The sequence below is a fragment of the Carassius gibelio genome, chromosome A6 (genome assembly GCF_023724105.1).
Source record: "Carassius gibelio isolate Cgi1373 ecotype wild population from Czech Republic chromosome A6, carGib1.2-hapl.c, whole genome shotgun sequence".
Classification (NCBI taxonomy): Eukaryota; Metazoa; Chordata; class Actinopteri; order Cypriniformes; family Cyprinidae; genus Carassius; species Carassius gibelio.
In genome coordinates this window covers 25,641,447-25,655,450 of record NC_068376.1, presented here as the reverse complement: position 1 = coordinate 25,655,450, position 14,004 = coordinate 25,641,447, and the positions used below count along the sequence as shown (strand labels likewise).

General features: G+C 34.4%; 1 protein-coding gene and 1 long non-coding RNA gene across 3 annotated transcripts in view; both read right to left on the bottom strand.

Moving 5' to 3' along the window:
* Nucleotides 1-14,004, bottom strand: part of LOC128015874 (uncharacterized) — a 327,822-nt gene that overhangs the window by 172,037 nt on the left and 141,781 nt on the right. The window lies entirely within an intron of this gene.
* The window catches only part of LOC128015866 (contactin-4-like), a 131,464-nt gene that overhangs the window by 86,674 nt on the left and 30,786 nt on the right, over nt 1-14,004 (bottom strand). For both annotated transcript variants that reach the window (XM_052600082.1, XM_052600081.1), the window contains exon 3: nt 2-131. In XM_052600082.1, coding sequence (XP_052456042.1) covers nt 2-131 — 130 coding nt within the window. The remainder of the gene's footprint in view (nt 1; nt 132-14,004) is intronic.

The window sequence follows — 14,004 nt, the reverse complement described above, 5'->3', positions numbered from 1 at the left end:
CCTGTAAAAAGGAGGAGGGTCACCTTGCGCCTCACAGCTAAAAACCACCTCCTTGTTCTTCTCCATGGTGTCTACTGGAAACACAATGCTGCCTGGCTGCTTCGTGAACACGGGGCTCTGCAGTGTGTTGCCTACAGACAGAGAGAGAGTGAAGGAGAGAAAGAGAGTGATCAGCACGCTCCACTTACAGACATCCAACCTGGTTGCAAAACAAGCGATTAGCTGGTGGCTCTGAGCAGGCCAGAACTGGTAAGGCATTAGAGAGTCAAACCACAAGCAGACAAAACATATCAATTAATTCAACTAACACCACGGCAACTGTAATGAAACCGTCATTGATTGACATACAACAACTGCCTGAGGACACACGTTCATCGCTTACTATCACCTCTGTGGTCTGTTTTTAACCTTCGCTACAGCAGCGTGGTTGTAACGAAAAACGCTCGGGCAATTAGACGTGTGGTAAACGCCTCTCAGTTGTGATTTGAGGCTCATCGTGTGAAGTCCCTTACGAAAGGAAAATATATTTACCAATATATTTCTTCAAATATATTGTGATATATTGTAATATATTATTTTCCCTTTTTATTTTTTAATATTTAATATATTTGAATACATTTAATAATATATTGATGATACATATATTATATAATATATTGCAAAATATACAAATGATTGCCACTTGTAATATATTGCAATATATTGCAAAAATATAATATATATAAGAATATATGCCTTATATATTACATGGTATTTTCCAATATATTGCAAAATAATTTTGTTTCATAAGGGGTGACACACTCAGATTGCTGACGCAACCTACACAAAGCCACAATTTGTTGTTTTTTGAAACATGGGACCAAACAGGATTAGTGTGAAAATTAAACTATGTATCAACAAATTATTTTGGATCAATATGCTAAACATAATTATTTACATATTCATTTACATTTTAAAGAATTTATTTTTTATTAGTATGCTTCTTCCACTGTGTGAAAATCATCAGATACAAAAATATTGTTTAATGAATCATTTAATGAAGTTAGCTTTATAAAATAAATATTTACTAAGAATATGCACACAAGCAATATGAGTAAAACTGAATTACAATGTAAATTTATAATTCTGGTAAAAGAGAATATAAAATAAATTGAATGTAACACAATCTAGTGATCATCTATGATCAGATTCAAAGAAGCAAGGTTGGTATTCTCAAAAATAGTGCACGGTAATTTTGTTTGTGCGTGTTTTTAAGTAAAGCTGATACATGGGTAAAGATAAGATTAAAATATAATAATGCTACTGTTACAGTTGCAATGATTTTTGTTGCTGCAAAAATTTATATTTTCTATGAACTGTTGCTTTACTGTATTTAGACATTCTGGTGTCTGTCCATAGGTTTTTCGACTGAAAGGAGCATGAAGCAGATGTCACTTGGTGTACGTAAAAACACATCTGGAGGCTCCACTAGTCCACAGTCTCCACCAACATCCTCAACTATTTACATTTGTGCTTTATATCATTTTAGTTGCTCTTGGTTAGTGCATGTTTGTTGGCTCTGATCCAGCAAATTTTGTTAAAGCAAAGGTAAAAACAGGACGTAAAAGTAGAAATTAAGTAGAATTAAGACTAGTTTAGTCTGAAGCAGCCATAAAAAGCTCTAGAAGGTCATTGGCCTCTCTAACAAGCAGCAGGAGTGAGCATTATCTCCCTAAACCAGAGAACATCCCTTTCAGCATTAAAATAACAGAAAAATGCTTTTTAGCGGCAGGGTGTGTCAGCACATCATTGGACAGCACATCAAATAAATACGAGCAGCCTAAAAATATTATTTAAACAAGTAATAAAATGGGCTAAAAGCAGCAGAAATCATAACCATTTTCTTTGGGTACTTTTCCACGAAATCCATTTAATTCCATTTCCTGAAAAATGCTTTCTTGTTACAGAGCTTGTATTGCTTGCAGGAGACAGAGTACTAGATAAACTTTAAGTTTCTTTAAAAGAGCAAAATATTGAATTTTTTTTTTTTTCAAAGAAATTATTTCTTCTTAGGCGGCTTGGTTGCATAATGTTTTTGCCATAAGCCATGTTAATGTGCTTTGTACCTCAGAAAATACGCCCACCCCCCCCCCCCACCCCCCAACAGTTAATATATTACAAATATGTTTCTACATTTCTTCTGGATATGTCATGCAAAAATGAAAGGGCAAATTTGTTCTGTGAAACACATCAGTTTCACAAAACTATGTTACAAAATTGAGTTAAAAAATAGGGTATTAGCTCACTGCATATGAAAAGCTGAAAAAAGATCTGATTTGAAAACAAAAGAAAACAAAATAAAAATTACAACAATACAACTTAAAATCCATACAAGAGGCTATTCTTTCCAACATTTCTATCTAAAATTATTCTAAACACAACAGGTTTCAGTTTATTTTGTGTTATGCATTGTCAATGAATATTGATTTATTTCCTCTTCAATTGTAACATTACATTCAACATTACAATATTAAAAAGATACCCAGCTCCCATGCTCTGTTTCATCTCAAAATTGCAAGCCAGTCTTTATTCACCATCCGTTCTGCAAGAACTAATGCGTCTTTCAGGGGTAAGTGGACACTTATATCACCGGTAAAGAGCGGACTCGCTACTAAGTGCCTTATTTTGCAACCTTCATTTTCACTTTGTTAGACTGGGTGTATGTGTGTGAGCACAATGTCTATGCATCAACACAGTAGAATTTCAACCATAGTGCATAAAACTAAAAGATAAAAAGAGCAAAGAGAGTGTGTGTGGATTGTTACATCTGTACAGCTGCTCTCTAGGTCCTGGGTGCTTTAATTGGGCTTGTTTTGCTTCCCATCACGCAGACAGATATTTCATCGCAGCTCTAACGATCTCCACTAATTCTGCCGGTGACATGACAATGACAGCCCCTTATTTCAGTGTCAGAGGCAGTGCATTCCCTCTGTACCTGGCGATAAACACTGCTCCACAAACATTGTTTGGATTTACAAAACCTGTTTGGCAAAATAGGAGTAGGATTATAGGATATAAAATTCAACCTGAAATCTAAATTCATTCTTTATTCTTGATCTTAATGTGGACAATAAAAGAACTGTTGTGTTGATGGGGACACAAGTTCAGCTCCACTTTTTCTGTCAGATCTTAACTATGATGTCAAATAAAAAAAGGACAAAAGCCACTAAAATAATAAGAGTATAATATAAACTAATACAATTATTACAAATATATAATGAATATATAAACTGCCATTCAAAAGTTGGATTTTTGAAGGAAATCACTTATGCTCAACAAGACAGCATTCATTTTGATCAAAATATGGTAAAAACTGTAATATTGTCAAAGATTATTAAGACCTGTCTTCTATTCTCAAATTTTTTTGTAATACATGTAATACAAATTCCTTTACTGTCACTTATCATAAATTTAATGCATCCTTAGAAAAAAACAAACAAAAACAAAAAAACACCTTTTATACACTTTTCTTTGGGGTAAGGGTTCAGATAGAAGCTGACCTATCAAGCCGCTCAAGCCAACAGAGTTATAAAGGAACCACAGACACAATGTTTACACTCTTTGGACAAATCCTATAACTGGGATAGAAGAAAGTATTTATCAAAAACACTTTTCAATCCATAAAAGATTTCTTCAGCCAGTATGTACACAATTCCAGAGGGAGAGCTCTAAAAATATTCTGTATGTTTGACACTGGAGTGTTATATTGTCATATGCTACTGTTGATGTTGGATGCAGAGGGGCCAATCACCTACAAGCACAAACGGAATATATCCAGAGGACATATGACACACGGTATGAGACATATTTCACAAGCCTTGCATCATGTCTTGCTCCATGACAACGTACAGCAATGAATAACAACACCACTAGGACTGACAAGACTTTTCTATGAACTTCCAAGACATCTGAGGTTAACACAGGAAAGAAAAAAACAAAGTTGATGTTTTAATTAAAACTAAGATCTTTTAAGTAAAATGAAATGATGGAACTAGCACCAATCAGTCAAGAACAGGTGGGACATCCTTCGGGATGAAGAGTCGGTTCAAAACTGCAAGAGTGCACCTCCTGTTCTTTAACCGTCATGTGTTGCGATAAACTGCATATCCCAGTCAGTCAATTAATGATGCATACTCATTAAAAGATCCCTGCAGTGTAAAGAAAGGCAAATGAAACAAGACAGGGATTAAACTTTAGTCTCACTCACATTTTTCCTCATCAAATTACGTTAGCTCCTCAAAAACATCTCGGCTTGCTCTGCCAAACATGTTGTGATACATCAAACGAGTTTTTAGGAGGAAGTCAGAGAGAGCGGGAGACGGTAGGAAAGCGGCTGGTTTGCAATTTCCATGAATAAAACATTTATCGATATATGCACATGCAAGAGAAAATGTCGAGCAAGCGCAACCAACAACAAAATGAAGCAAGTGCCAAAAAGAGAAATAAAAAAACAGAGAATGGTTGGAAAGAAAACAGGGCCAGTGGTGAATCGCTGACACCACCAATTAGCAAGGGCTTGCCTGCGCAGGCATCTAGGGATGCGTGCGTCTTCAGCCATGAGAAGAATAATTGCGTCCCCAGAGATGGAGCAGGTGAGTCCACCTGGAGCGAAACAAGGGCTTCTGTTACTCAGAAACAGTCTTGGCTTTCATCAACAAGAAGTCAGCTCCCCGCTAATACTGTCATCAATGAACTGCAATGAAATGAAATGAAAGCTAATGAAAGCTTTAATGCAGTCACTTCCAAGGAAGCCGAGCGGCCTGGTATTAAGACGTCATCCTGCGCGAGATTATTTTTCACATAGTCAGGAGGTACTTGAAATATCACAGGCGCTGGAGTGTCTCACTAAAAATTGATTACTTGGGGGTTCTGGTCTCCATCGAAGACCAGATGGAGAGACTGAGGCTGAGGCAGCAAAAATGCAGATGTGGAGTAGGATCGGGACAGCGCAGTATCACAGTCACAGCTGTACTCCGCTAGATGCTCTTTTTGAGGAGTCCGCAGAGCTGTGCTAATAGGGCACAGCCGCTGTTGGCCTGGCAACGGGACACATGGTGTGATAGACCAGATGCTGTTGTCAACAGAAAGGTTATTGCATCTATTGAACAACCAAAAGTGCAAATAGAAGTTGAAAAAAAAATGCAATAACATGACAAAAAGTTGTACATTTTTCTTATCTATTATTTTTCTCATTGCATTTAAAGGTTTAAAGTGGTTTAAGATTAAAAAGTAGAGCCCTTAAATGGGAAACACGGACGAAAATGCAAAATCTAGTCATAAAAATGGAATTTATAAAAAATCCAATATGTCATGACAAAATGTTCAAGAATTCAACTGATTGGACATGCCTTTTGATTAATAAAATTTTAATAAAACAACTAAAATGTAAAGCATAAAATTACAATGAAAAACTGAATTTGGGAAAAATAAAATTGAATTTCTGAATAAATAAAAGATTTAATAGGGATTTAATAAATTTTAATTAACTTATTGTTAAATTGTACGTTTCATGATTTCAAATAATTAGTTTCATGATTTAGATTAATAAGACATGCTTTCTGATGACAAAAATGTTATGTAACTAATTAAAATGGAAATGGAAAAAAAATGGAAAGTCACTGAATTAGGATAAATACATAAGATTACACCAAAAAAAATAAAATAATAATAATCATTTGTATAATTTGTAGGTTGTCACCTTTTTACTGTGTAGTCATGATTCTTCAGTGCGCATCTTATGTTCAGTCGGCTGCATACATCAATTAACACAGTCAATGTGCAGTGAAAAGGTGATTATAAATAATTAACTGAGGAGGAAACAACCAATCACAATCAAAATGCAAATTGTGGTCAGAAATAAGACCAACTGCAATTCAGGATGCAAATATTAACATGACCACATCACTGAACTACTGAAGATTTTGTCACTGTGAATACACTGGGAGATTTTCATGCTTCAAGTTTAATTTCTTAAATATTATTAAGTTCATAAAAATAAAAAGAACTTAAGATATATAACATGCTTAAATCTAAAGTCATTTAAATAAAATTTGTATGGGAATCTGTTTATGTTCTATAAAGTATACTATGGGTGTTATGCATGAAATTCAGATGTACTACATCCACACTGTGACTGTCATATGACCTTCCAGCGTCAGTTGTGTCGCTTCATTGCCATTCACGAAATTAAATAGTAAAGTATCCATCGAATGCACACTTCAGAATCTGGATGGACGTAGTAAGACATCTGGATTCTTTTCACCTATTGTTTTTCAAATACTATGAATTCAAACATACTAGTCTTTAGGCATACTGTTTTTTGCATACTATATAGATGGGAAGATTTCGATATCAGATGCAGCGAGTCACTTGTCGCCACCTACTGGTCTATCCATGTTACCTGCAGAGAGAGTCTCTGACAAAATCAACAATCTGACTTTTTATTTTTAAACTTTTTAAAACAATAATTTTAATTCGTTTGTTTTTTTTTCAGCACATAATTAATTATTCGTGTCTAATTGGCATTTGTGTTTTGGTGGCAGCTTGCAATATAAAAAAATAAGGAGAATAATACACTTTGATAGGAATATCTCATTATCATTTATAACCTATTCAACACTGTTTGTTTCTGTGATACATAATTTACTGGGACATTGTCAGCATGCAGACTGCAGTGCTGGATCAATGCAGAGCAAGAGGACTTGTGATTGGTTCGGGTCTCTTGACATGCTCCAATCATTGATCAAGCCCCTGAAAATTCATGAGCAAAAAATCCAACATGTATTGAAGGCTTTCATAAATCTGCTCCTGAGAGTATTAGTTCCACTTTGTGGCTAAATCATGGGCTGTCAATAATTCAGCTGAAATAATTCACTTCTGTAGGCCAAAATATATAATAAACTGTGCATGAAAATGAACAAAATCAGTAGCAGCAGCTGCTAAGACTAGTTTATGTTTGATTAATGAGGTATACATTCTCTACTCTTTGTAATGATCAGATTAAAGGTTTCTAAGTCTCAGTTATAGCTTTATATATATATATATATATATATATATGGTTTGAGACTGAGAGTATTTTATTTAGTGGAGAACTTTGCAGCAGTATTTTATTTCTTATTCTTTTTTAATTTTATACATATTTTATTAAAAAAGTATTTAAAAAAGTGTAAACAAATTGTTAAAAAAAGTTTATAGTAATGAACAACCTGCAGTTTAATGTTTCCATTTCTTTCCCTTACTGTACAGAAAATGAACCGAACCGTGTCTTTAAAACAGAGGTACGTACCGAACCGTGATTTTTGCATACCGTTACACCCCTAATATATATATCAAAATCAAGCAAAAATCGACAAACCTGTACCAAAATTTGCTTTTATGGGCACGCTACCATGGTCATAACATATTTTGGACTCATATGGAAATACTATGGCATTCTCTTGAAGTTTCCCAGAATGGTACTGTGCAGTGTAAAATGGTGGTATCATAGTTAACTAAAACTAAAACCATTAAAAAATATATTTTAGATTACATAAAAGTGTTAATTGAAATAAAACAAAAAACTTAAACATAACTGTATCTCAAGGCAACATTTAAGAACTTAATTCACTAAAAAACTAAACAAAAATTTATAAAAAAATTAAGAGAAACAATACAGACATATAAAAAACTATATATTATGTAAATGAAAATATAAATATATATATGTATGTGTGTGTGTATGTGTGTGTGTGTGTGTGTGTGTGTGTTTATAGACATTTCTACACTTTTATTTGTTCTAAATGTACCTTAAATTAATTATTTTCAAGTTTTTAAAACTCTAATCAACATGGGCATGGACAAATATGGATGCTTTATGCAAATGTATGTCTATTATTAGTGAAAACATACTCGTACAAAGAGCATGAAGACTAGACATGTTTCATAAGTCACAGATGTTTATCAAATAACTCATTCAACTCAATAACTCATATGAAAAAAATTATATAGAAATACCAGGCTCCCATTACTTCTCTTTCTTTGCACTGAGCAATTTACTTACACAAGCCTGTTTACATTATTTACAGGACAGTGCAGCTCACTTCTGAACATGCAAAATGTACATTTATTATTTATTATTACATTTGTTTGCCTTTCTGAGCCCACATACTGCAGCCAAATTCTCAATAAAACTATTTTAATTGTTATATTTTATATAACAACATTTTATATTTTAGTTTTTTTTTTTGTCAGACCCCTGAATTAATATGAAATATTGACTGAAACACGATTCAGTAAAGGGGTCATATGATGTGATTAAATTTTTTTCTTTCACAATACACAACTTTTGAATGCATTATTAATTTTGTGCATAGCATTTTGATTAACTGAGATTAATCGCAATTAAACATTTTAATCGTTGCCCAGCACTAAACACAAACAAACACATACAACTTCAACTTCCCACACTTCAGCAGTTTTAATATGGCCTTGAATATGCTGAACATAGAGCCGAAAGGTTTTCACTTTTTAAACACTTAACAAAGTAAACAAGTTCCAATGGCTAAATAGAAAAAGTTTAAAATATTAAATATGAATGCTTAAATGCATAATGTGGATAACTACTCATTTATTGAAGTCTGACATTATCTTTTCACATGTCCATCACTCCACCACTAAATGACGTGTCAGACATCTTAAGAATTTCAAACTTCAAAGCTGCTTGCATAATACAGAATGCAACACTTTTATAATCAATTGTTTGCAGTGTCTGTCACCATGACAACATACAGAACAATTCTGTCTGTGACGGTGATCTCATATGCCACGTCTTGAAAATCAGACCTGGCAAAGAACCAGAATCATTCAATTGAGGAACAAGTCAAAAACTCCAGTTAACGTTTCTTGCTCCCTCTCTCTCACCTAAGTGTGGATTTGAAGATTCAAGTCTTATTCATAAGGATAAAAGGAACTATGTCTATAAAAAAAGGGATCTCTCAAGGTGAGAACATCAAAACTGAGAGCACTTGTCTTCGGTTTCTCATACTGAAGACAAATGGCTCCTTACTGTAGTTACTTCAGCTTTACAACTAAAGACTTGCAGGGAAATGTTATCAGTATTATTGAAAAAACCCACATTGATAGAGATATCAGTATGTCTTTTAAAGGAAATCCATTGAAGATTACACTCTTTAAAATTCCATTTCAAATACACAAACCGTAATCTCTCTAACCAGGTGACCACGTGAATTTACAGATCTCACCACAAACCACAATGAGAATAGAGAATAAATTATAATGTGCAGACAAGGCAAAACCTTCTTTAGAAAATACAAAATCTATTGCATTAATTTTGCACACCATAAGCCACGGGTAGAGCAGCTTTTCCATGCTCAGCTCTTATAGATATGGGAAGATAAGTCTGTTTAGAACCCAGACTTGAAGCCAATTGTGTGCTTGTTCTCCCTTGGGTTTGCAAAAGGCTAAACTTAGAGATACGGTCCACTCTTTTTATGAAAAGAGCTACGATATCTGTAAATCCAACCGTGCAGATGACACATGCCGTGCCCTAGTGAACTTTCGTGAAAATGTATTCCTCCATGCTCAATGAGGCCTCCGACACATCTGATCATGCATTTGCAGTGAGGGAGCGACAGAAAGCTATATAAATTGGTTCAAGGTCAGGGAACGATGGAGACGCTGCCTGTATTGTTCATGCACTGCGGGAGCCATTAGAGTGAATGGGGTTCTGTGAGATGGGGCTAGTCCGGCGCCAAAGGGGAATATCCATCTTTGGGTTGATAAACGATAATGGAAAGAGAAAGATATAGATATGAGTACTTCAGCCACATGTGGATTTGATCTATATTAAATATTGATATGTGGAAAGAATGGAAATAATCATGGCAGATGTTTTATGCTGCTTTGAATAAATGCATATTGCTTTTCCAGGGAAGTTGACCATTCAGATGTCATTCTGATTTGCATGTCTGATTAGTGGTGTGCACAAACACAGAAAAAAAGTACTAAACAAGTTATTTTAACCGCACAGTACATTTCAAGTGTCCTGAAGCCATCCAATAGATTTGTGTGAGGGAACTATTAAAATGTTTTTTGTTAACTGAAATAAACTGAAATTATATAAATTACCAATATTACAAACAAATTTTTTTTTTACTTCAACAAAGTACTAAAGAGACTAAAATTACTTCAACTGAACATGTAATGAAAAAAATGTAAGCTAACAAAAACTAATACAATTGACAAATGCACATAACAAAATTACTAAAACTTAAATTAAAATTAGAACTTAAAATATAAAAACATGATGACAAAATATGAATAAATACTACAATATAGATGTATAAATATTAATAAAATAAATGAAAATAAATAAAAGAAAAATAACAATTACATTTTACAACTTGATATTTTTATATATATATATTTGGATTTAAGAAATTAAAATTAAGCATTTTTTATGGACTTTTAAAGTTACTATTACTATTTGTACTACACAATTATGGTATTAAAGTATTGGGGATATAATGAGAATTGCCATTGGAAATTACGAGAATTACACACAATAAAAAATAAAATGTTTGGATGGTATGGTATAGATAATTTTTTTTGGAAAAAGTAATTGTCATGAAAATAATGTCACAGATAATGCAAAAAAAAAAAAAAAATTGTGTGTCATTTACATTTCACCAGGTTAAAATAATGTGACGATTTGTGTACCAGAGAGACAAAGGAGAGAGCATATCCAATCGCAAGTATTTATTAAATCAAGGGTAATCCAAATCGTGGTCGAACAAGCCAAGGTCAAAGCCAAACAGACAGTCCAAAATAAACAAAACAAAGGAGGGAACAGGAAAGGGAACTCAGAAGACGAGAGGTTAGGGTGAATCTCGGGTGACGAGAAACCTGATAACAAGAAGGGTAAGGACTCCATACAAACAACAGGAAAAGACTGGAATATATAGGGAGGCGATTTTCATCCGATTTTGAGACGAATTCTGACTCGTGCGACTCTTTTTTGGGTCGGGCCGATTTTCAGCATTTTCGTGCGTCGTTTGTCGTGCAGTGTTCGTGCAGTGTACCAGGGGAAATCAGTTGGTCGGATGGATTTCTGCCATGTCAGAAATTTTGGTCACCTCTCGTGAGGTATCGCACTATTGAAGCAGGGCTATGAACCGATTTTCCGCGTTTCCCTCACTGTGCGTGCGCGAAACCATAAATGAAACCATGGTGACACGGCGTGTAGCCTGGACTGAAGTGATGGAGGGAAAACTTGTGAAGTTATGGCAAAGAAAAATAAAAAAAGAGGGAAGAAAACGCCTGCTTACCTTCCAGTTCACGTTGCAAAATGGATAAACCATATTGGCCACGGCCTCCGAGCCACCTGCGCGTCTAGATTATTCCACGCCTTTTTTTTTTCTCTTTTTTTTGGGAGACGTTTCAGCACACAGAATCGTGCATATCACCAAAGCAGTGCGTTAATCCCGGGAAAGCATGTTTATTCAGAAACCGCCACAAACATCTGGGTTCTGAGGGATCCTACATGTTGATTCGGTTGATTCCTCACGTATAGTGTGAGCAGTCAAATCGCAACTCGACGATCGGACCGTACAGTGAGCGCATAAAAATCGCGAGCTTTGGCTTTACATCGCAAGCGATCTACTCGTACAGTGTGAGTTGGTACGTTGCCAAAATCGCAAAGAAATCGCACAGTGTATGCCTGCCTTAAGGGGAAGTGAGCCAACTAGTGGACACCCAGGGAAACAGAGACTAGACAGCGTGACAAATAATATCTCAAGCTTTTTGCTTGATTTATTTGTAACACATTAACCTCAAAACCTTTTCAGCTTTCTCTTTCTGCAAATTGTATGGTGTAGTGATATGATGAAAGCACCCAAAATACTATCAAACACTCCAACCCAGCTCCATTCTTTGCGAAAGATGGATAAAAAGGCACACAAGAAACAAAAACCACAAAAAAGTATACATGACCTGCCAAATCCAGGTCAAATTACAGAGATGCCAATTCGTAGTGGACTATCACAGGACTGGGTTCGGCGAACTATGGTAAGTATTTTGTGGGGAAATTTTAGCTTTACAAATTACAGGCATGGCCAATTCGCATGGGATTAAGATCATAGACAGCAACCGCAATTATTACAAATCACTGGAGGTCACCAGATAATACTAATCCTGTGCGAATAGGGCTTAAGACTGTTATACCAGAAAGAACAAACATCATATCTTCCAACTGGATGACAAAGTGCTCTTTTTGACCTTTTTTTCCATCTATAACCCCTTCCCCTCTCCTCTGTCGGGATATCGTTTCGAAGTTTCAGGTCTCTGCCTGTGAGAAACATTTGCCCGAGGCAAAGTCTATTGGCCTTCCCATGAGACACAGAAACTTGTCTGGAGAAAGTGGCCCTCTGATCTACATGAAAGCAGCATCTCCCAGCCAGAAGCTCAAAGAAACAGCAACAAATACGTAAAGCAAATCAGCTAGCAAAACCACACAGATCCCACATCCAAATCTCTCACAACAGGCACAAGTGTAACCCTGCCCTCACAATATGACAAAGAGGCACAATACAAAATCACAGTAAATATAAAGAGAAGAGCTGGGATTTTTGGATGAGTGACAAGCATATTTTCACTACAGAGGAGCTTGGCACAGGAACCTGCTTGATGACTTCAATTTGTTTCGGGGGTGACAAGGGATTTGCATGGGGCCAAATGTTGGGATTTATTTGCATAGAATTCTCATGCCACAGTGACACCTTTGATTTTGTTCACCCTCACATTATCCCTCTCTCACTCTTTCTCTGTCTAGTCATTTTGGTGGGTGGACAGTCCACTCCCAAAATACAAAACAATTATTCATTGAAGTAAATAATGAAAATAACCAGAAATCTGCTTGTTTGATTAAAAAAAAAAACAAAAAAAAAAACACGTAATATTATGAAATATTACAGTTTTCTATTTTAATATAATTTTACTTTAATTTATTTCTGAATTGTCATCAGCCATTACTCCAGTCTTCAGTGTCATACAATCATTTAGAAATCATTCTAATATGTTGATTTATTATAAATGCTGGGAACAGTTGTGCTGCTATATATATATATATATATATATATATATTCTTTTTTTTTAAACTGTGCTTTTTTAGGATTCTATGATGAATAAAAAGTTAAAACAGAACAGTATTATTCAAAATATATTTTATAAATCATATACTGTATATATATATATATATATATATATATATATATATATATATATATATATATATATATATATTTTTTTTTTTTTTTTTAAATAAGTAAAAAGTATTAATCTATTAAAAAACAAAAAACATTTATAAAGTTTCAAAACAACTATTTCACTTATTGGAAACATAACCCAGACAAAATGAATCAATGAATCAAATAATCTGTAAAAAAAAAAAAAAAATATATATATATATATATATATATATATATTATAATGTATATAATTAATCACATTATTGTCTGCGATTAATCACAATTAATCGGATTGTTATGCACACAACTAATAATGCATTCAAAAGTAGTCTATTGTGCCTATTGTGCATAGGTCTACTGCTATATGATCAAAATTTTAATAATATTTGGATGGCAAACACTTTAAACAAATAAGGTGCTTTTTACAGCAGTTCCTTTTTACATAGTAGCAGTTAAAATATTTTTTGCAGCCTAAATCTTAACTTATAACATTAATGTAATTCAATTAAATGTAAAACAAGCTATTTGTGACATTGCCAGGACATTAACATTTTTATAGAAAATATTTGATAGTTTGTTATAGAAAAATATTAGAGACCTGCACGATCGTGGGACCCATCGCAGCAGATTGCATTGCGGGGCAACACTTGATTGTGAATGTTGATGCTTAGCCTAAATAATTTGATTGGGAGCATCTCCTCCTGTGACCCATAATTTGTCTGCA